This window comes from Juglans regia, chromosome 7 (assembly GCF_001411555.2).
Source record: "Juglans regia cultivar Chandler chromosome 7, Walnut 2.0, whole genome shotgun sequence".
Classification (NCBI taxonomy): Eukaryota; Viridiplantae; Streptophyta; class Magnoliopsida; order Fagales; family Juglandaceae; genus Juglans; species Juglans regia.
In genome coordinates this window covers 17,442,655-17,466,084 of record NC_049907.1, presented here as the reverse complement: position 1 = coordinate 17,466,084, position 23,430 = coordinate 17,442,655, and the positions used below count along the sequence as shown (strand labels likewise).

General features: G+C 37.2%; 3 protein-coding genes across 10 annotated transcripts; all 3 read left to right on the top strand.

Moving 5' to 3' along the window:
• Positions 1–2,291: 2,291 nt before the first annotated feature.
• LOC109001126 (protein FAR-RED IMPAIRED RESPONSE 1-like) lies at positions 2,292–4,019 on the top strand. Its single transcript, XM_018978269.2, has 2 exons — positions 2,292–3,081; positions 3,250–4,019. Exons 1-2 carry the CDS (start codon positions 2,292–2,294, stop codon positions 4,017–4,019), a joined length of 1,560 nt encoding a protein of 519 aa, XP_018833814.2.
• Positions 4,020–9,632: 5,613 nt separating this feature from the next.
• LOC109001169 (dnaJ homolog subfamily C member 17-like) lies at positions 9,633–13,825 on the top strand. 5 transcript variants are annotated; one of them, XM_035691838.1, is made up of 5 exons: positions 9,633–9,734; positions 10,577–10,644; positions 11,607–12,316; positions 12,415–12,597; positions 13,108–13,825. In XM_035691838.1, the coding sequence occupies exons 3-5, from the start codon at positions 11,633–11,635 to the stop codon at positions 13,126–13,128; spliced, it is 888 nt and encodes a 295-aa protein (XP_035547731.1). In that variant the 5' UTR covers positions 9,633–9,734; positions 10,577–10,644; positions 11,607–11,632; the 3' UTR covers positions 13,129–13,825. The 5 variants fall into 5 exon arrangements, with proteins under 5 accessions (XP_035547731.1, XP_035547733.1, XP_035547732.1 ...); XM_035691840.1 differs by having other exon boundaries at positions 10,570–10,644; XM_035691839.1 differs by having other exon boundaries at positions 10,527–10,644.
• A 487-nt stretch (positions 13,826–14,312) lies between these two features.
• Positions 14,313–21,235, top strand: LOC109001170 (YTH domain-containing protein ECT4-like). Of its 4 annotated transcripts, none has more exons than XM_018978341.2 (8): positions 14,313–14,472; positions 16,226–16,292; positions 16,436–16,580; positions 16,668–16,741; positions 16,858–17,331; positions 17,644–18,186; positions 18,325–18,537; positions 20,037–21,235. In XM_018978341.2, exons 2-8 carry the CDS (start codon positions 16,245–16,247, stop codon positions 20,652–20,654), a joined length of 2,115 nt encoding a protein of 704 aa, XP_018833886.1. In that variant the 5' UTR covers positions 14,313–14,472; positions 16,226–16,244; the 3' UTR covers positions 20,655–21,235. The 4 variants fall into 4 exon arrangements, with proteins under 4 accessions (XP_018833886.1, XP_018833884.1, XP_018833887.1 ...); XM_018978339.2 differs by having other exon boundaries at positions 14,313–14,473; positions 16,229–16,292; XM_018978342.2 differs by having other exon boundaries at positions 14,313–14,473; positions 16,229–16,292; positions 16,394–16,580.
• The last annotated feature ends 2,195 nt before the right edge of the window (positions 21,236–23,430 follow it).

Here is a 23,430-nt window from a genome sequence, read left to right as displayed (position 1 = left end):
TATATAATATTATATATATTATATGTTAAATTGCTAATTAATATATCATAAAATTTTATCTTTATTATTGGTGTCAATTAATATAATATTTGATATAATATAAAATTAATATTATAAATTTGAATATAATATTTGATCATGATATAAAATAAAATTACTATAATATTAAATTTTACTTAAGTATTAATAATAAATTTTTTTATTCGTATGGAGGCTCTGAGACAGCGTCAATTTTACAGTAGTTTAACAATCCCACTGCGATCCAAAGTTACATCTCCTCCTCAATCTCACTCTGATTCACTCAGACCCATGCGACTCACAGCCCTCCTCAATGGCCATTGCCCCTCGCCATCTGCCATAATCGCCCCTCTCCATTGGTTCCTTCTCAATTCTCCTCCAGATATCTAGTATACATGTGTCAAATCGTGTTAACGGGTCGTGTTCGTGTTCGTGTCAATATATGTATATTATACTATATAAGTCAACTCTAACCCGATCCGTTAAGCTTATCGTGTCAAAATCTTAAACCCTAACACGACCTATTAACATAAGGAGTCGTGTCGTGTCAACCTGTTTTGACCCTTTTTGTAATTGGATTAAACAAACCCAAAATTAACTCGTTTCATCTAGTTAAATTTAGCATAATTTTATATAAATGTTAAAATCACAATATGTATAAAAAAATATAAAACTAAATACAAGTCTAAAATTACAATTCAAACAAAAAAAATATAAAATTAAAATTCTAACAATTTTATTTTTTAGGTATAAAGATATAATTGTAACTTTAACTTTCTTAACAGGTCAAAATGGATTGATCTATTATTAACCCATTAAGCAATCGTGTCTTAACGAGTCAATTTATTTTGACTCAAATCCGTTAAGACTAAATCCTAACCCGCTTTTATCGTGTCATGTTCGTATTGAGTTAACGGGTCGTGTCACATATTGTCACCTTTAATCATGCGTCTCCCCTCTTTGTATGGTTCAAAAATCTTAGATCTCTGATTATTTGACGATGGAAATCTAATTTTTTTTGAGTCGTTCTATATACAGTCCTCTTAAGAGGACTGTATTGCAGTCCTAGTGCTGAATTTACAATTTTATCCCCATTTTAATCCGTGAATTGACTAAATTACCCTTTTCTCTAAAACCTAAATCTGAACCAAAAATCAAATTTAGATCCACCTTGCTGCTCCCACGTTTTTCCCTCTTCTGGGTTTTCTCTGTGCATGCCCGAACCACCATCGAGAAGAAACCCACCATCGACAGACGCCAAGGCCTTCTCCACCATCGACTGCAGACGATTTTGTTGGTATCTTCTGAATTTTGCTGCACTTTATTATTTTCTGCACTTGTTTATTTTAGCTCAGTTGAGATTTTAGAGGCTCGCATGCTTGTTTATTTTCTCCACCATCAACTGCATGCACTGATCAGAAACACAGATATATGGTTCTTAATTTATTTCTTGCATTATTCTGCTTTTTTTGGGAAGGAATATTTTCTGGATCTAAACAGCTAGCTATATATATATATATAATTGTTTGTAAATTTGAAATGAGCATATATATATAATCATCAACCTGAATAATATATGCCCATATTATGGAACCAGCCAGTACTAGTTTTCACCTTATTATCCTTGGAATATATCAACTAAAGCCTGCTTCGATTGTTTGAGAATTGCTGCTGAAAGTTTTGAGTGCAGAGGATTTTTTCTGATTAGAGAATTTCGGTGGGTAGATATTTTGCTTGAACTTCCTATTTGGTCCACCATTCTTCTGATTGAAGAAAGCAACTTGACCCACTTCAAGAGCTATGGATTGAGTTTGATGTTGACTTACAAAGAATGGGATGGTTTTACGGGCTGGGCTGGGCAAGGATAATTGATAAAAAAAAAAATGGGAATAGACTACATGCCACAATTATCTACTCTCAATTTTTGTCAACTATCTACAACTGTGTTGGATATGGGAGTGTTAATGATTTTACCTATTTCATTTGCTTCTACTAGATTTTAGTGGAAGTAAATGAGAGTAGATAAACAAGATTTAACTAGATTATTTTTAGAAACAGTATATCTGATTTTACCTATTTCATTTGCTTCTACTAACATATGGGAGTGTTAATTTGTTGTGCTTTAAATATATATATATATATATATATATATATATATATATATTACTCTAATGTTGTGCTTCAAAAATATATGAAGATTGTTCTTGATGGAGAAAGGGGAAGAATGCACATCTACTAGGCGACCACTGTTTTTTTCAGAAAGCAGTAATTATATGGATACCCCAAATGTGAGAGATGATGAGGTAGTGAATGATAATCATGTTGTATTGATGGGGAATGATGAAGATGATGTGGTTTTAGAGCCAACGCCGGGAAATGATGATGATGGGGTTTCAGATCCAACGTCGGGAAATGATGATGATGGGGTTTCAGAACCAACACCAGGAAATGATGCTGATGGGGTTTCAGAATCAACGCCGGGGATGTTTTTTAAAACTGAGAAAGAACTCATTTACTACTACAAGCAATATGGGAGACAGGCTGGATTCGGCATAATGACCCAAAAAAGTAAAAGGGAAGATGATGGGAGTGTTAGATATGTAACACTTGGGTGTGCTCGTGGCGGTAAGGCAAGGAAACGTATTACCAACATGTCTAAACCACGCCCGACAACGAAGACTGATTGTAAGGCGAGAATTAATGCAGTTTTGGCTGATGGTGTCTTACGTATAACTACTGTCTGCAATGCACATAACCATAGGTTAAGTCCACAAAAGGCAAGATTTTTTAGATGTAATCGAGCAATTGATGATTCTGTGAAGAGGCAGTTAGATATTAACGACAAGGCAGGCATAGGTATGGCCAAAAGTTTTAACGCATTGGTTGTCGAGGCTGGTGGTTTTGAGAAACTTCCATTTATTGAAAAAGATGCAAGGAATTATATAGATAAGGCTCGACACCTTAGACTTGGCAAAGGAGGTGCTGATGCACTTCGTGGTTATTTTGAGAGGATGCAGTATAAGAATGATGAGTTTTACTCATCAATGGATTTGGATGATGAGGGTCGATTAAAAAATGTATTTTGGGCCGATGCACACAGCAGAGCAGCATATGATTATTTTGGGGATGTTGTGACATTTGATACAACATACCTAACAAATAGATATGGCATGCCATTTGCTCCGTTTGTTGGTGTTAACCACCATGGACAGTCAATATTGCTGGGAGCAGGTTTGATATCAAGTGAAAATACTGAAACATTTGTTTGGTTATTTGACACTTGGTTGAAATGTATGGATGAGAGGGCGCCAAAAGCTATTATCACTAATCAAGACAGGGCCATGAAAAATGCTATTGCAATAGTCTTTCCAAATACCCGGCATAGATACTGTTTGTGGCACATAATGAGAAAACTACCAGAGAAGTTGGGCTCACATGCTGAATTTAAGTGTGGGTTGAGAAGTGCATTGCAGAGATGTGTTTATGATTCTCAAATTTCTGACGAGTTCGAGAAGTCTTGGGAGGTGTTTATTGACACTTACAATTTGAAGGAAAATGCATGGCTTCAAAGTCTCTATAGTGAGCGAATGTATTGGGTTCCCGTATACCTGAAAAATACATTTTGGGCTGGGATGAGCACAACTCAGAGGAGTGAGAGCATGAATGCCTTTTTTGATGGATATGTACATTTAGGGACTACGTTGAAAGAATTCATTGATCAATTCGACAATGCACTGAGGAAGAAAGTAGAGAATGAGATGGCAGCGGATTTCCACTCATTCAATTGCACAGTCCCTTGTATATCTCATTTACCCGTGGAGAAAAAATTTCAAGCTGTGTACACGAATTCTAAATTTAAAGAAGTGCAGTCAGAAGTAATGGGGATTATCTACTCTCATTGTGTTGTCATAAAAACAGAAGGGGCAATTACCACGTATCAAGTTAATGACCAAAGGGTAGTTGAAGACGGCATCAAGAGATTGGTAGAATCATGCAATTGAACAAAAATCCTACGAGATCAAGATGTTGCCATTTTAAAAAGAATGGACATCCATGTTTTGCCTCCGAGAGCTAAGAAAATCTCTGTGGTGAAATGGAACCCACCCCTGCGGGATAGGGTTAAGCTTAATACAAATGGGAGTAGTATGGGCAATCCTGGCCCATCCGGGGCTGGGGGTGTCATTCGTGATGCCAGTGGTAAGATGTGTGTTGCTTTTGCTGTTCCCTTGGGCCAGGGGTCTAATAATCTTGCTGAATTGAGAAGTTTGCTTGAAGGTGTCCGGAGATGTTGTCATCTTGGTTTTTTTCGAGTGGATATTGAGATTGACTCCCAAATTCTGGTTAATTGGATTAAAAAAAGAAATTGTGACCTTTGGTACCTTGAGGATTATTGGGATGAGCTTCAAGTCTGCATGGAACAACTGGATTATAGAGTGAATCATGTCTTTCGTGAAGGTAATGCCGTTGCTGATTTCCTTGCCAAAATGGGAGCGGAGGGCTTGAATATGGAGTGGTCTGAGGATCGTGGTAATTTGCCTAGTAAATTAAGAGGTCTTCTGCGCATGGATAGAATTGGTCTCCCCTATTTGCGTATATCGTAGTGAGGTACTTTCTAATTCCAGCCGGTTTTCTTACTTTCCTCTTATATGTCCGAGCTGTTTTTTCTTGCAGGTGTTTTTTAGGTTGGCTGGATTGAATCCTTTGTATTTTCTTTAAAACTGGCATTTAGTTTGAGGCCTAGGGTTTTTGTGAGGTCTGGGTTCTGGTCCTTTTTGCTTATGTATAACCCCCAGACTTCTGGCTTGTAACCACAGTTTTCCTCCGCCACAAGAGAGGGTTCTTTAATAAAATTGGGGTACCGTCCTCTTCTTAAAAAAAAAAAAAAAAAAAAAAGAAGACGGCATCAAGAAGTCAACTTTGCAGGCGTACTTCAATGAAGATGAGTGTGAGGCGAAGTGCATGTGTGGACTATTTGAGATGAGAGGGATTATATGTAGGCACATTCTTTCAATTTTTGCCGCAAGGGATGTCCAAGTGTTGCCGGAAAAGTACATTATGGAGAGGTGGAGGAAGGACATTAAACGTAGATATGGTCTCATTCGAAGCAGTTACGATGACTTGAGTGGTAAACCAGCTGCTAGTCGATACTCTGGTTTGATAAAATTATGTTACCAAGTAGCCACAAATGCATGTGAAAACGAAGATAATTATCTGGACATGACACAGAAGTTGAAGGCAATGAATGACATTTACACTAAATCGAAGCCCCAGGCCACAGTTGCAAGCACTCATGCTTCCATTGATGCCGAAACTGGAAGTTCGAAGAAAGTGTTGAGCCCTCGTGTTGTCAGAGGCAAGGGCAGGCCCCCATCGAAGAGAAGACAACCTACAATAGAGAAGTTACAAACCAAAAATAAAAAAGCTGGTGGCAAGTGACAAAGAAAAAATGTACGGAATATTTAAATAATGTGATTTTGATATAGTTTTAACAAATTTATACATAAGTTATGTCATTTGTTTATGTATTCAAATGTAGCCCCAATCACGGATGGAAGACGTATTAAACCCCACAAAATCGGTAATACTGCACAACACACCAGAAGCTGTTGTTTCGCAGTTGCCTGGTACACAACAAAGCGTTATTTCTCAGGTAAATAGTAAATAACATTCATTTTTGTCTATGTTTTGAACAAACAATGTTGAGTATTGCATAATGTTTTACAAAATATTTCAAACTATTTGCAGGTGAACTTCGCATGCCCTGGCCCTCTCGATGATTAATGAAAGACATCGTAGACTGCTGCCCCCATCAAAGTATTTGAGAATTGAAAACGCTGTAGACTGTTATTTGAGAAAAGATCATAACTTCATCTGTATAACTCTACTTTGTATTCTTGTAAACTTGGTGTATTTTTGTAACATTGGCCATAGCCCATTTCACTTGGTTGAAATGTTATGGGTATGAGATATGTTATTATTGTTCGGAATGAGGATTGATCAAAGTGTTGAATGGTTATATTAAAGTGTTAGTTCAAAGTAATAATCTCATTGGTTTTATTCAATGTAGAACAAAATACATGAAATATAGTGCAAGGAAAATACTTCTCATAACCATTCATAATGTTTACAAGGCTGATGAGTTTGAATAATACAATATTGATAAAGGTTGTAAACCTATCTATTACAACCTACTTAACAACATTACACAGTTTGATATACACTTATACTAATTTTACACTGTTCTTGATCCTATCCAACAACAAAATATTAGAATTGCAAGTCCCCAATACACGCAGGGTCGCATGCTTGTATGGTTAATATATTTCATTACACCCTGAAGCTCATCCCGATCATTTCGGATGTCATCTTCCGATTTATGCATTTGTACCCTTGCACGTTGAAGCTCTTTCTCCCTCGCTTGGAGTTCTTCCTCCCATTTTTTGAGTTCTTCCTCTCTTTTTTGGAGTCGACGTTCTCTTTCGCACACAACTTTTCCTTCATTTTCTACTTCAATATCTGCCCATAAAAAGTACTCGCAGTATGGCCTTTCCTGCAACAAACATCTAATTAGCGTGATAAATTACAAATAATACAACAATATATGAAATCACAAATTATTTTAATCTTACCTCTCTATTGTAATTTGGACAAGAATAAAAAGGTCGGCTTGGATTTTTTGTTGTTCTCGATAATTTTAAACGTGCCATGCCATCTCTCCGCATAGACATTTTGGAGTATGATTCGAAGAAGATGAAGAATGCGATGAAGACATTGTGTATCAAATATATTGGAATCAGGAAACTAATCCGCACTGAGTGTTTTCAGGAAACTGATCCTTGTCTAGTTCTGCATTGGTGTTAATTGCATACTTTTAGGTGCAGCAAAGAAAGAGAGAGAGGAGCGATGACTTGTAAAAAACCAGAGTACAGTTATTGGATTTGGGCAAATGTTAGCATACCAGAAGATGAAGAAGACATGCAAGGACATAAATCAAAAGCTAAAAGCCAGACTGCTATTAGCACCAATTAGGTTCAAGCCCAAGCTCCTCCCAATGTCATCATCCACAGAAAAAAGTGGAGAATGTGCAGAAGTAACAAAAATCAACCAATTTTTACGAGAACTTTTTATCTCCTTTTATTGCCTTTCAAAAGAGACGTGAATATATGACTTTTACATAATTGAGTTCCACAATGAGGCTGCTATGACAATGGAAACGACTAATGGGCCACTACATATAAGGGCTTTGGTAGCAACCCATACTATAATATTATTATATACTTCCTCTCTACACATTTTCACGTTTTCCTTACTTCCTCTCTACACATTTCTAATTCCTTACTTCCTCTCTACACATTTTCACGTTTTCATGTTTTGGAATCAGGAAACTGATCCGCACTGAGTGTTTTCAGGAAACTGATCCTTAGCACAACTGGAAATAAGCCTTCATAATCCAATAGTTTTATATACACTTACACTTCAACAAGTCTGAAAGTGAAAAACACATACACTTCAAACATAAATTATCATATGGAACCCGTTCAGAAATTTTAACAAACACGTAGAGTGCATTTCTAGAAGTAGAAATATTTTATACAACCAAGTAAAGATCTTAACACGAATTTACAAACAAGCTATATCAATTCAAGATTCACGCTCAAGCGAATCACAAACCAGAAAATAGCTTAAATCACAGAGAAAAGCGATCACTGTTTTACCGCTGAAATGGAGAGATAGAAATCGCTCATCAAGATGGAGATGCCCGCGGCAGATGGAGATGACCACGGCGACGGCACTCGGCGATGGCGATGGCATCGCGATGGGCTTGGGCACGACGACGGCGCTCTGCGATGGGCTTGGTGTGCTCGATCAGTCCTAGTGCGATGAAGGGACTCTAACCAGCAGGGGCGATGGGGCGATGGGGCGATGGGCGATGGGCGAAGGGGCGACTCGTCCGTTTCATTTCGTCTGGAACAGACGCAGCTCCTCAAACGCAGTCCTTTGAGGATTAATTGAAACGCTGCGTTTCATTAAAGGACTGTATTGCAGTCCCCCATTCGGGGACTGCAATAAGAACTTCTGATTTTTTTTATAGGGATGGATGGAAATTTTGAGTATTTCTTTTGCTTTTTTCATTTTTGGGAGCGTAAGGTTTATGTCTTCTGAAACTAAAAGTGACGTAATTTTAATTACTCTTACCTGGATTTGCTTTTCTTTCTGTTCTTTGGTTTGGAGATGTTATTGTAGCTTGTGATCTGGTTTATTATTTGATTTGTAAGGTTGCGAACTATGGCTGATTTGACTCTTTGAGGAGCATGTCGTTGAATTTTGTTAATTCCCACTACCAAAGAAACTGTTGTAATGATATTCTATGCAAGTTCCTGGGTTGATTTTCTTGTATTCAGATTTTTTTTTTTTTTTTTGGGATAAAACTGCAATGTTGTAGTTGGGAATTTTCTAAGTCAGAGAAAAATTGGATAGGATCGGAACCGGAAAAACCGTTTCGGTAATGAATTAGTCTCGTATCGATTCTTTAATATATAAAATTGATGTATAATAGTTCGATTTTAAAATATATCTAAAATCAAACCGAACCATACCGGTTATACCCTTAGTTCAGTGTCATTATTTACAATATGAGGGACAACTATTAAACAAGACAAAGTGCAATAAGCTATTGACCAAATTTTTCAGAAAAAATATATTCCTAATGAATTGGTAATAAATGAGATAGGTCCTTTTGGAAGCAAACATGAAGTTTGGAAATGCCTTTTGCATGTATTCTAAGGGGATTTTTGAATAATGAGATGTGATGAAAATTTTGTGAATAGTAATGAGATAGTTTGAGTTAAATATTTTTTAGATTTTGAAAAAAGAGAGAGAAAAAGTTGAATAAAAAATATTATAAAATTAAAATATTGTTAGAATATTATTTTTGTTTTGAAATTTGAAAAAATTAAATTGTTTTTCTGTTTGAAAGTTTGGAAAAATTATAATGATTAATTTGAAAGTATTTGTGTTTTAATGATGTTTGAGAAATAAATGAGATGAGATGAGATAATAATTATTACCAAACATCCCATATAAAGTTTATATTTAAAAAAAATGGTAAACAGTATATTGAAATTTATTAAAATCTTTATAAATTAATAGAACTATGCTCACATATAAGGTGGAATAATGGTATAATTTTAAAAAGTGAAAGATATAACATATAAATATCGCAATATTTTATATTTTTTGTGTATAATTTTAAGAGAAATGTTAGATTTATAAAAATATATTATAAAATAAATCTCAAAAACTGATATAGTCAGATTTAATAAACTATATTTATTCTCTACTAAAAAAGTGTTTTACAATAACAGGTATCGACAGACTTTTATCAGATTTCTTTTATAAATTGTTTTTGATTTCTCTAATTTTAAATTGCGTTTGGAGGTAGATATGTCTAACTCAAAATTTATTTCAATTCAATTAACTTCCATTTATCTCATTTTATTATTATAAAATTTTAAATTTTTTATATAAGATATAATAAATAATTTAATTTTTATTTGATTATTCATAAATAATCTTAATTCATAATCCAAATAAGATGGTTTCGTACGGATGAAAAACCCTCTTACATACTCGTCTTGCCGAGACACTCTCTCTCTCTCTCTCTGTCCGTTTCTCTCACTCCCTCTCCGATTTCGCCCGTCTCTCTATATCTCACGGTAATTCCGCTCTCGATTCCATCTCCCGGTTTCCTTATCCCGCTTTTGGTACTCTTATCTTTTTAGAAATTTCAACTTTTTCTCTTGCTGATACTTGTTATTTTAAGTTTGTTCTTTATGAATTCCGTTGTTTATCAGGCTGATTTTATACAATCGAAATGCTTATACCATGACTGATATCGATTTTAGCATGTTTGGGTATTTTTTCTGTTAGGTTTTCATGAAAACAGAGTTCAAAAATATGAGTTATTGAGTAAAATGGAAAGGAGAGTTCGGATGCAACTTTCCTGTAATATATGTTATATAAAAATTTGGTTTTAGTTTGGAATGTTATTCGTGTTATGTGCAATTGTTTGATGGTGTTAGTACTGCCAGCATTGAGATAATATATGGGACTTTCTGTCTTTAAAAGTTGGTCCTTTTCTGACATTGAGGAAAGCATTAGGGTTTTTACCAGTGGATTGTAGTGTTGTATGGTGTCTCGTCGGTAATTTTGAGAATAATTCTATCATCTTTTTGGGCATATATTACTGGTCCTGGAAATATTCCGTTCACTGTGACGATGTCCATTGTCCCCGGTGTTGCAAAGTTTTGTGATTCTCATGCTTTGCACCTGTACATGTGTATCATTAAAGCCATCAATAATAAACCAGCCCCAAAGTACATATATGTAGAAGAAACACAAAAATAATGAAGTCTAGAAGCATGAGAGAATCGATGAAGTGTGTGTGTGGGGTGAGCCTTTATTTGTTATAGAGAGTGCAAATGTCGTCTTATTTTATTTATTCACAGGGGTTGAAGACACGGGTTTGCATAGTTTTATAATGTTTTTCAGCTTTCAGGATTCCTCTAACATGGATTGGTGATAATAAGTGTTGGGGCGTGATTATCTAATGTGAAACCCTATGTGGTGAAGTCTCTCTCTCTCTCTCTCTCTCTCTCTCTCTGGTATTATCTTCTTTTCATTTCTGACATATTTTCCATGAGAAATCATATCATATGACTGATAAAATAAGCACACCAGCTGCTTAAGACTATGTCAAAAGCCCACCATGACAGCTACATGCCCTGTTCTCTTTGTAACCAGCTTAATAATTACACTACATGCATAATCTTTTTTCTGTACTTTTATTTATCCAAAAAAATAGACATTGCATACTGTGATTATTTTTCATCAAACCTATGTTTTAAAATCCACCATACCATTTTTCCCTCTATGTTTTCCTTGGATCAAAGTGAATTTTTGCCTTTTTAATTCAACTATTGTAGAACAAGTGCATCTTGGTTCTTCTTCTTACTGATTCTTCAATACTTTGCTGGGACTTTGTTTTGAGCATTTCAAGGATGATATCATTTGTGAATAGTGAAAGCAAAGAGCATTCAGAATTCTCTGTTGCACTTAAGGTGTAATTACCAACTCAGTTTGTGCAACTTCTTTGGGTATGATAACTCCTATTTCCATCCATTAGGGTGCAGCCTAGTGGTCAACTTGTTGATTAAAAAAAATATGAGTTCTATTTTTTAAATTGCTTGTAGCCTGCAATTTGGCTTAAGATGTTTTTAAGTTGTGTTTACCATGCTGTGTGCCATATCTCGTGTTTGATGATGATAACTTTTCTAATCTCACACTGGACATCTAGTTTTCTATATTTAAAGCATTTTTAATGCCCAATTGGACAAATGATATTTAGAAATAAAATCTGGTTTAGAATTTTTTGATCAGATCATTATAATTTTTTTTTAAATTTTGTAAAGGACTTTTTCCGGCAAGTTTTGCTCGCTGGAAATAGTTTTTGGGGCATCATTTCAATTTCGTCATAAAAGTGTTTGATAAAGTTCTGAATGAAAATCTATGACCCTTTTTACTTGCAGAACTGCGTAGTGCTGTGTCGTTGGATATGGATATTGATGTAGATCATTATGGTGTTCTTGGGCTGCTCTCAGGTGAGGAAGGTGCCAAGCTTAGCGTGGATGAAATTAAGAAGGCATACAGATCAAAGGCTTTGGAATTGCACCCGGATAAGAGGCCAGGCGACAAGCAAGCCCTTGCAAATTTTCAAAGGCTCCAGTCATCCTACGAGATTCTCAAGGATGAAAAGGCCAGGAAACTGTTCGATGATCTTCTTCGGGTTAAGCGTGAGCAACAACATCGACGGTCAGAGCAGGAATCCAAGCGTGATGCAAAGAGACAGAAGATGTTTTCTGACCTTGAGGAAAGGGAGCGGGCAGCTTTTGCTCCTGACCCTTCTACAAAAGAGCGAGAAGAAGAGGAGAGAATTGCTAAGAAGTTGAGAGAAGAGATTGCAAGAATACGAGCAATGCATGCAAGTAAGGGGGAAAATATGACATCGGCTACAAGTAGAGAGTTCCCAGGCGTGAGGAAGGAGAGTACAGGTACTGCTAGGCCTGGGGTGGATAAGGAGAAGGTTCTTAAAGTTTCATGGGAGAAGATAGGTGAAGATTACACAGCAGAGGGGTTGAGAGAGTTGTTTTCGAAGTTTGGTGAGGTGGAAGATGTCGTCATTAAGAGTGCTAAGAAAAAAGGTTCAGCACTTGTTGTAATGGAGAATAAAGATGCGGCGGTGAGTTTGATAAGATAATACTATATATTCATCCTCTGTGGTGTAGTAGTGCTTTTTGGTTCTTTGATGCCACTGATGTTTGGTTTTCTTATTTCTAGGTTGCTGCTACGGGAAGTGTGTCTGGTCATCTTTCTAATCCATTGCTGGTTTTACCTCTTCAACCACCAATGGTGACAGAGGCTCCAAGTGCATCAAGATCTGCAGAACCTGATAAGCTGAGTAATTTGGTTGGGGCTGGCTATATAGCATTTGAAGATGCCGTTTTAATGAAACTCCAAAAGGTTAGATCTATGTTTTTTTACGATTGAAGACTCTGTATTTTTATTTGAAGTGCTATCAAAAGTTGGTATTAGCTTGATGAACTTCACATAGATAAGATTGTTTGCAATACCAACTGCTGTAGTCCAACTTCAGTGACTTCTTTTTCGTACAGCATGGTTCTTTTTTAACTGAAGATCGTAGATATTTTTCTACTTTGACTTACAATAGGACACAAGTAACTTGCTGTTATTGTTTTCCTTAAAAATGTCAATATTAACAGCAATAATCTAATACGCTCATGATGTAAATTACATGTTTGCATTTATCAATGGGTATCATAATTATACCAGTACAGGTTGTCTGATGTTTAATCAGCAGGGTATATTACTTTGTAGGACACGTTTAAATTTCTTTTAATGTTTTGAAAAGTGGTGTAAGAAGATACTGTGAAAAGTATCGTATCTTTTTAAAGCACTCCATTACATCCTTATTTTTCCTCCGCTTACTTCGTTTGCTTCTGTGATGAACAGGCTGCAGAAAAGAGGAAATGACATGCAGGACATTAAAGAAAGTTCTTGTGGCACATGAGGGAATGCATCTTGCAAATTGATCTTGTTGCGGTGCTGCCAGTGATTGAAGTACCGAGGCAAGCATCTCGAAGATGGCATAGACTCGTGCCATCAATCGACTATCAAACAATAAGTTGTTCCACATTTCAATATCCAGAAACCATTCCCAATTATCCTGAAACAGTTGTCAGCCCCAGAAACAACAGCAGGCCAGCTTGTCACATGTATTACCAGTTCCTAAGTTATTGAGTACAAATCCAAACATTTTTACCGATGGAATTTGCCATTCTAATCTAGTGTTCGATATTGGAAATTCAGTATCGGAAAGGGTGTTTGCTGTGGTGATTAAGCAGAGTTGTTCACTGTTGAATTTGGGATGGACAGTATGGTTTCTTCCGTGTATTCTCTTCAATGTACTCACATTGACTTTCGAGTGGTATGAATTGTCATACGCACGCACGCACGCATTTTGGTCTGGACCTTGTTTTCTTTTCTTTTATTTCTTTTCCCAACTTTTGTCGGCTGCCTTGATTCTGTGGCAAGTTTCACTGGGGCCAGCTATTTTGCTTTAGCTGCTGCTTTAATACGTGACCGTGTCCTAATTGTGGCGTGGTTGGTATTCTGTGTCATCATTTATGTGCACATTTTAATTTTTAATGCCTTTCAAGTCGTCTTCCCACTACGCGTCTTATACAGTCACGATGTTTCTTGAATATACCAATAATCTTTCTTCCGAGTCTCAGATATTGGTTATCTTCACAATTGTTACAACATTGCGAGGTTTATGTTAAAAACGTTTTTTCATGTGATAATTGTTTGCCTTACATTGGACTCATAGTTAAAAACCTTTTCATTTGATAATTTGAGCACATTAGATAAAAGATTGTTAGTTCTGACTGAGAACTATTCTCAGTAAGTTCTTCTTATATTAATACATAATAATTTGCCAACATTATAAGAAAAAAGAGAGAGTAATAAATGGCTAAAAGAAGAAAAGGGGTAGGTAACTCTAAGCAGCATCGCTACAAGGATAGCCACCCAATCCGAGTTTTAATGACAGTGGCAATCTAGATACTTCTGACGCCTTGTAGGGGTATTATCGTCACAAGTAAATTACAGTAAAACGCTTCGTATCGATTGGGAATCTATTTCCCCTCCCTGTTGCAACCGCCTTCTTTTCAAGTTTTCTTTCCTTCCTTTCCCCTAGGGTTTTTTAAGTGCGTTTCCTTCGCACAAAATATGCTGCAGAAAGCCCTTTCCTCTCTCTCTAATTAATCCAATTACCCTCCCAAACCATGGTCTGATTCAGCTCCTCTTTTTTTTTTTGGTAATAATCCTTGCTACTCGACTTTCATCTTTATTTTTCATTTCAGCCCTTGTAGCTGTAGTGGTTGGGTTCAGGTACTCCGTGGCGCGTAAAGCTTTCAAGTTCAATTACAGATTCTGTTTCTTTTAAGTTTTATTATGGTTTTGTTTTTGAATTCGTGTATCAGCTGTTCAATCTTAGAGTGGACGCTCTTGTTTTATAGATTTGGGAGGGAGGTTTTGTTATTTGTGCGAATCGCTATTTTAACTATTGGATTGCCATGCTTATTTGGATTTGAAATTCGAATTTGTGTATGTGTGTGGTTGAGGGGTTTCTGTTTGCTGTTTGTGACTCGTCTAGTTTAGTTTAAACGGCATATGCAGACATAAATACTCGCAAACATATGTATTTGGTAGTTGGAAGCTGCGGTACATAATTTAAGAGTTGGGGTTTTATTGTTTTGGTGTTGGGTTGGGGGGGCAGGATTCAAAGTGTTACTTGCTAGAAAAGCTTCTCTGATGGTTTGTTTTTGCTGTCCTTAGTTATATAGTGATGTCATTTTTGGTACAATAGTCGTGACTGATGGAGGGGATTGGGATCTTTAGATTTCCCAAGGTACCTCACGTTGGAGCTCTTCAGGTGCTAATCATTATCTCCGATCAAATGGTTCGGACTTCTCCATCTCATAATAAAAATTAATGATATACTATGAAGCAAGGAAAAATTAAGGATATTATATAATTGTAAATGAAAAGATGAAAAAATTTGCATGGAATGGGCGACTATTCCCTATTTTGGTTAGTGTTTTGAGGAATAGCTATTCCCTATGGATATCCATTCCCCAAAATGAGGAATAGCTATTCCTCTAAATGAGGGGAATATCTATTGCTTGGCGTGGAATTTTTTTAAACAAATTTACAAACTCTCAAACTAAAAAGAAAATCTTTGACATTTGGGAGTTGGCCCCCCACAAAGTGGTGGGGGGTGGTCAGTCCACCCTTGGAATCGGGATTTGGTGTTGGTTGGACCACTCATGTGCTGCCATTAGGGGTGGTTTATTTTTTGGGGCTTGGATACTTTAGGAATTTGCATTAATTCCTATGTGAAACTTATCTATTGCCACCAGTCAAAAGATAGGAACCTCCATTTCCATTCCTAAAGGAATGGGAATAGCATTGCTCAAGAATAGAAATACTCATTCTAGTGGTCCTGGGTTTGAATCCCAGGGGTGCCACTTTCATCCCCTTCTATTACCTATAAAAAAAAAAAAGAATAGGAATACTCATTCTGCATACTCAACGTGCCATTGATTAAAAATAATGGTTAGGATTTGAAGATCATCATCCTATTGGATGTATTAAGTTTTTTTGTAATTAGAAGTTGATCCCTGAAGGCTGAGTGGGTTTTCATTCCAGAGGGATAAAAAAATTTGATCGATTCAATAGGATATATTTCACAGCTTTTTCTGGTCTGGAATTGGTCTTTGGGTATGCTATCCTTGCCACCCCACTTTCTTTTTCCCAATTAACATGCTGATTGCCTTCTCATGGAGCTATCTGATATGGATAAACGTCTTGAGCTCCTTTTGGCGACTTGTTATTTGGGAGTTTGTTACTCTTTGTTAAGTAGAAGTTAAAAGTGCTGTTAGTGTTTCCAATGAAATGGTCTGCACTTCCCTGTTATGAATCTTGTCAGCATAGTTCTCTTAATGCCCCTTTTTTTCAGTAGGGCATGTTGAAATGTAGTGTATGCTTACTTTTTATTTCTCATGTATAGGGGTGGCAGTCCTGGAATGGAAATGTATAATGTTTCTGAACATGGAAACACAGAGACTTATCTGGTACTTCCTCAATAATTGGCAGAATTTCTTTCTTTTTAGCCATCCCTTAGTCAATTATTTGTTCAATGGTCTTGTAACGTCAGTTTTTGTATAATTTTTAGTTAGGTAGACGTTCAATAACATCTCCATGCATTGAGTTTTAGATTCAAGGTGCTGAATCAAACCCACACTTGACAAGTCCATTACTTGAACAAATTGGAGCCATGTACAACGAAGGAGCCCCTGAATTTGTTGTTGATCAGGGCTTGTATTATCCTGCTGCCACCAACTATGGATATTATTGTACAGGTAAACTTCAATGCCCTATTTTCAGTAGACTAGGACTGTGCCTGGTAGTTTCTCACTTTTTGTATCTTGTTCATTGAATGTTGATAGGATTTGAATCACCTGGCGAATGGGAGGACCACCAAAGGATTTTTGGTGTAGATAGTCCAGATATACAGTATGCGGTTAGTGAAATCTCTCTCTCTCTCTCAACACCCACACCCACACTCAAAACCCATGAGTTTCTAATTGATAACATGGAAGATGTTGCTGTTCTGAACTTCAAATGATTCTGCTTCAGGGTGCACAAAATGAAAGTTCGCCTTATGTATATTATACGCCTGGCTATGGATATGCACAGTCGCCATACAACCCATATAATCCTTATATACCTGGTGCTATGATAGGTGTTGAAAGTCAATTTGTAGGGGCACAGCAGTATTACACTATCCCCCCTTATCAGAACCCTGTCTCTCCTCCTGCTTATGTTCCCTTCTTCGTTCAACAAGATATTGTCCCTAGTACTTCAGCCGAACCCTTGTATGATACCGGTGCATCAATGAATAGGCCTGAAGGAAGAGGTTTGAAACAGAACTTCAGTTCAGCTACAGGAGCCTTGCCTAGGAACTCCCTAAAATCTGTTCCGAATCAGACAAGTTCCCTGGCCAGGGTATCAGAAGGCCCAAGAGCCCATGTTGGACCTAGCAAACAATCTACAATATATGGGAGTGCTGCTGGTAGTTTCCCCTCTCCGGTTTCAACAAATGTTCTTCAGGTATGATGTTTTTGCTTCTATCAAAGGTCTTAATAATTCCCAGCCCTACCTTCCATCCACCCCCCCCCCCCCAAAAAAAAAAAAAAAAAAAAGGAAAAGAAAAAACCAAACATAAGAAGAAAAAGGTGGCTCGATGCCCTATACAGATCCCTCCTTAAGGGCTAGTTAGAGCAAGAATAAACATTAAATTAGGTGATATTATCTAGTAATTTTCATGTGTCAAACTATCTATAAAAAAAATTCATGGGTCAAACTGTTGGCATTCATACTGTGGTTCTCTTTCGCACTTCTGATTCTTCATTTCTATTACAGAGTAGAAATGCCTCTGGCTCAGTTCCAGCCGTGGATAACATTTCCAATGGAAAGGTTCTATCTCATCAAAACCAATTGAAAGTAACTCTCCCTATCGGTAATGGTTTATCTGGTTTTGGATCAAGTGCTTACGGACAGGCTGGAGGGGCCAAGATACGGCCCAAGATCCATGTTGGTAGAGCAATGAATGAGGCAATTGGAAGCCCAGATGCATTGGGTGAGCAGAATCGGGGCCCTAGAATTAACAGATCAAAAAATCAACTGGCTGTCAAAGCCTACACAAACAGGGCTGGAGAGCATGTGCAGGGAAATATTATTATCTCTACTGATCAGTATAACAAGGATGAATTTCCCATTGATTACGTGGATGCAAAGTTTTTTGTAATAAAATCATACAGTGAGGATGATGTGCACAAGAGCATTAAGTATAACGTTTGGTCATCTACACCCCATGGAAACAAGAAGTTGGATACTGCTTATGAAGATGCACAGAGAATAGGTGCAGGAAAGACTAGAAGCTGTCCTATCTTCCTCTTCTTCTCTGTGAGTTTTCTTATTGTATAGTATGGCTATTTATTCACATTGTTACTTCACAGATTTCTCTATTCTCTGCCAACTTTCTGAAGCAGAAAGTGTCTTCTTGTTTTATGAGCCGTACTCATGTTAGGTTGTTTTGAACAGGTTAATGCAAGTGGTCAATTCTGTGGTGTTGCAGAGATGGTTGGCCCAGTTGACTTCAATAAGGATATGGATTTTTGGCAGCAAGATAAATGGAGTGGGAGCTTCCCTGTGAAGTGGCACATCATCAAAGATGTCCCGAACACCAATTTTAGACACATAATTTTAGAAAATAACGAGAACAAACCAGTGACTAATAGCAGAGACACACAAGAGGTATGTCTACCTGTTGGGTTTACTGCATTGGGTTTCTTTAGGAAATATTTTGAATGTGGCAGCATACTGTGGTTAGAACTTCATTCGGTTTTTAGTTGGACATCGTACAATTTATGGCTTCACTCATTCAAGTGGTTTATTTTGTTTTGCATTGTTTGCTCGATTTTAGTGGGTTTGTGCTGACCAAGTTGTGATGAACCCATCATAGACCAACATGGTTTATGAGCCATTTGGTTGAGACATGAATATGCCATTATTGCTTTGAATGTTGTATAAAATTTTTCTGGTAAGTAAAATATTTTATTCATTATGGAAAATCAGGCATTGTCCAAGTACACAAGAAGTACATAAGAGAAAACACATAATTAAGAGGAAGAAATAGATACAAGGAAATCATAAAAATCAAGTCCATTGAAGTCAATAACTTTATAACCCATTGGAATAATGTCTTAAAAAAGAACAATCTAATCTCCTCCTGTGAGCGTTGCCTATCTTCAAAATTCCGATCATTTTGCTCCTTCCATATGCACCATAGAATGAAAATAGGAATCGTCTTCCACACAACTGCAATTCGTGAATACCACAAATCCTTCTCCAGCTGGCCAGAAGCTTAGCCACTAATGCAGGCATAACCCAAGCTAGTCCCTTTCTTCCAAAGAAATCATCTCATAAAGCCCAGGCAACCTCACAATCAAGTGATAGATGATTGAATGTTATGGAAAATACCTGATATATGTTTTTTTTTGCCCTGTGAACAATATTTTAGACATTAACCCCGAGTATTTTGGGGTTGGCTATTCCTTTTCACCATTCAAACGTCTATGGGACAATTTTTTTTACGAGTATCTTGGACAATATATCTAAATAAATAAGGTGAATTTGTGATTTTTAAGAGCCTTCGCCAATGTTCTTTCATGATCCCCATTTTGTTCTGTTTCCAATATTTTATCAGGATGTGTCATTTTTATTGTAGTTAATTCAATTAAAATCCTGTAAAAGCATATTTTACCATGTTCTACCCAAGGCCTTTCTTTGCCTTTGCCCCTCTGGATAATCTCTTTTCAAGTTTTACTTTCATCAGATCATGCGCTTATCATCATCATCATCAAATAGCTCCTTCAAGTTGAACTGTATTTGTTGGTGCATTAATTTTTAGATCTTGCAAATTACAAATTCCTAGGCAAATCATAGATGATGGTTTGGTAAAATGTGTGGAGGGCATCATAATTAGAGACGGTTGAGTTTATGAGACAAATTGGAGCACTTCACATAGATGTAATGGAGGAGACAATCCTAAATAGGGCTGACTGGGAAAATGTGATATGTGCAGCGAACCCTTGGTAGAGAGGACATTGCTTCATTGAGTGACAATTAGTAATAAACAACTTTTCTTGATTTGAATTACCCTGATTTTGGAGCTTGGGTCTGTCTTTGAAATGGGATATTTTCCGTTCCTTTCCCTAAAATTGACCCTTTAAACAAATATTGTTGCCATGCAGATAATGCATAAGAAAGGTCAGGAGATGATGAAGATCTTCAAAAGTTTCACGTTAAAGACGTCCTTACTTGATGACTTCATGTACTATGAAACTCGTCAGAAAATCATGCAGGAAGAGAAAGCCAGGTTACTTGTTAAAAGCTTTGATGGTCCTTATTTTGTACCTGCATTGGATCCCCCTCGCAAGCTAAATAGTGTTCTTGAGCTACCTCCAAGTGAAGATGAAAATATTACCAAGCCCAATGATGGTCCAAAAAGCTCAATAAAGATTGGTGTCTTTGCTCCCAAGCAGGTTTCTTATAATTCTGATGTTACCAACACAAGTATCGAACATGGAAATGCCGAGCAAATCGCAGTCGAGGCAAAAAATGATGTTGTATCTACTTTAAAGATTGGTTCGGTTACCATAAGCCCCAAGCAAGCTGAGCCTAAGCCCTTCCCAGCTGCCGGGATGGCTAATACTGAATCTGTTGATGTCGTAACTGTAGGCTCGGTGCCCATCAAAGTTAATGGATTTGCTGAATCTGGTTTTCTAACAGTTGGGACCATTCCGCTTGATCCCAGGGCACTGCAGCTTGATAAGGGGATTGGTTCTGTCAACAATGGATCCCAACGTTAATGATGCAGAGATTTTTCATGGCATTCGTTGTCTTGGGAACTATTTTGTTGGAGGATGTTCTTTCTAGCTTTTGTGCTGGCAGATTAATGTCAACATCGAGGACATCATACTGAATCGCCGGGTTTTATTCGTTGATTAATTGAAATGCTTGTTTCGAATCATCTTGATTGGTTTTCACTCCCTCCACGTTTGCTGCGGTTGTTTTGATCCACGCTTATACTCGTGTCTTGGTTTTCTTCTGGGCTTCTTTGTCGTTGCTCTGCTCGAATCAAGTCGAATACCTTGTAATCTTTTCTCTTGCATTTTTTCTCTTCCATCAATATATTCAAGATTAAAAAAAAAAAAAAAAAAAAAGAGCAGAGAATTTTCTGTCAATTTCTATTTATGCATGCTGAAAGTTCATGATTAACTCGTTTAGGCTTATGCACCTCTTCTAAAAGAATTGCTGTTTGGAACATCTGTTGTGTTGGGAAACATTCCCCATTTGTTTCACTTTGGTTTATTTTTTGTTGTCTGAACAAGACATTGACTTAAATTAAGAGTACAATAAGAGGGGATGAAAAATCCCAACAATTATCGTAAAAAAAAAAAAAAGAGAAATAAAATGAACTTTGGAAGTTTTGGTCTCTTGCTTGCTCGAAACATGATCGAGTAAGAGGCTGTCTTGATGTTAGTTGCATACGCTGAAGGAGAACTCAACAATACCATGACCAACATTGCAACTATATTTTATGGGGTAGTCGAAGATCTTCTCTTCCACCCAACAAAAATGGTATCTAGTCTCACTCAAAAGGATGGAACAAGTGTGATCTGGAGCCATGGAGGCGCGAACAAACTGCTACAGGTAACAGCGCGTATGCCTTGCTGCTGGGTTTGTGACCTTGGTTGTGTGAAAAGATGGAATTAAGGGCTGTGAATCTAGTAGGGCTACTCATGTGAGGTGGTTGTGGATGAAAGACGATAGATCATAGCCTGTCATGAATCTCAGTGAATTGATAAGCAGAAATGTAAAGTAGATGACTATCGGAAAGGAAATGGGTTGTAACTTTATTCACTGAAACTCATAAATCAATACATTCATCACTCCAAGAATTGATTCGAGGTAATTCCCAAACCTCCCAAGAAAGTTCTAGAGAATACAATTCAGAATGATTCTCTTTTTCCCTCTCTGAGTATTTATATGGACATACATTATTTCACTAGCAACCCTCTAACAGATTCTACTAAGTCTGACACTCTCACCTACGAGACGCGTGGGATAGACTAACAACCAACAAAGTAAAACGCACCGCTTCAATAGCCAGCAAGAGTAAAACGCACAACTTAGAATAAGTAAAACGCATAGCATAACAAAAGTAAAACGTATAGCTTCAACGCAAGTAACACAGATCAAACGATGCCGTATGAGACTTCACTTTAACGACCCCGTTTGGACTCATGAAATTGTCACCCCTTCCTTCATTCGTTGTCTTCAACCTTTATTCCTCTTCCTATCAACCCAGTATAACACCCTCCCCCCTTCAAAGGACCTTTCCCACAAGGTGTGGGTAAAGCTGTTGGAGTTTCCATAACTTCTCCCAACTATTGTCCTCAGAAGGTTCGCCGACCCATTTAACCAAAACCTCCGTTATATCTCGGTTCCTCTGGTGGCTCAAACACCAATCAATTACTGCCTACGGCTCGAGAAGGAAAGACCCATTTTTATCTACTAGAGGGAGTGTCGGTAAGTCTGGGATCTGGTCTCCAAGCTTTCTTTTGAGGCATGAGATGTGGAACACCGGGTGAACCCTTGCTGAGGAAGGAAGATCCAAGCGGAATGCCACAATCACCATAGAATTTCGGAGAGAGCTTCATGTTGTGACGCATAGCTACAGATTTCTGGCGGTATGACTGCAAGCGTAAGTACATCCAGTCTCCCTTCTTGAATGATCTCTTTGTCCTATTTCATTCCGCATAAAACTTCATATGGCTTTGGGCTCATTCAAGATTTTCCTTCAGCAATTCTTTCACTTGTTCTCTTGATCTTAGTGTTAAGATAACTTCAGAGTCCAGTTCATCACAGGACTCTTCCAGCTTATGAATATAAACTTATCTTCAGTTTTGTTATCTTTATCTTTAATAACAGAATGTATTTAAGTTTCTCATATATCTTATCATGTAAATAACTCATGTAACAAACATTATCTGTAAATGTCTTTATATAGAGATCAATATAACAAGAGCTATCATTCTGGCCTTTCTCCAAATCTATTTATATTTTTACATGGCATCAGAGCCCCTAGGTTCACACCACTCATCCATGGCCGAATCATCAACTGCTTCCGCAAACTCCTTTTCAATTCCAAATATTGCTCATCTTGTTTCCACCAAACTTGATGACAATAACTATCTGATATGGGTCTGCCAGTTTCTTCCTATATTGCACACAAATAGTTTCTTGAGCATTGTAGATGGTTCAGAAATTTGTCTCCCAAAATATCTTTCAACCTCAGATAAAAAGGATCCAATTGTTAACCCTGAATACATATCACCTGGGAACGAAAGGATCAATATATACTGATTTGGATTATCTCTACACTTTCTGAGAAAGTGGTATCTACTGTTTTTGGTCTCAACACCTCACATCAGGTGTGGACTGCACTGGCTAACAGGTTTGCATCACCCTCAAGGTCTCAGATTAATCACCTACATCGCCAGCTGCAAAATCTAATGCAAGGTAACAAGGGCTGCTCTGACTTTTTTCATGCAGATGAGACCTTTGTTGATCAACTGGCTC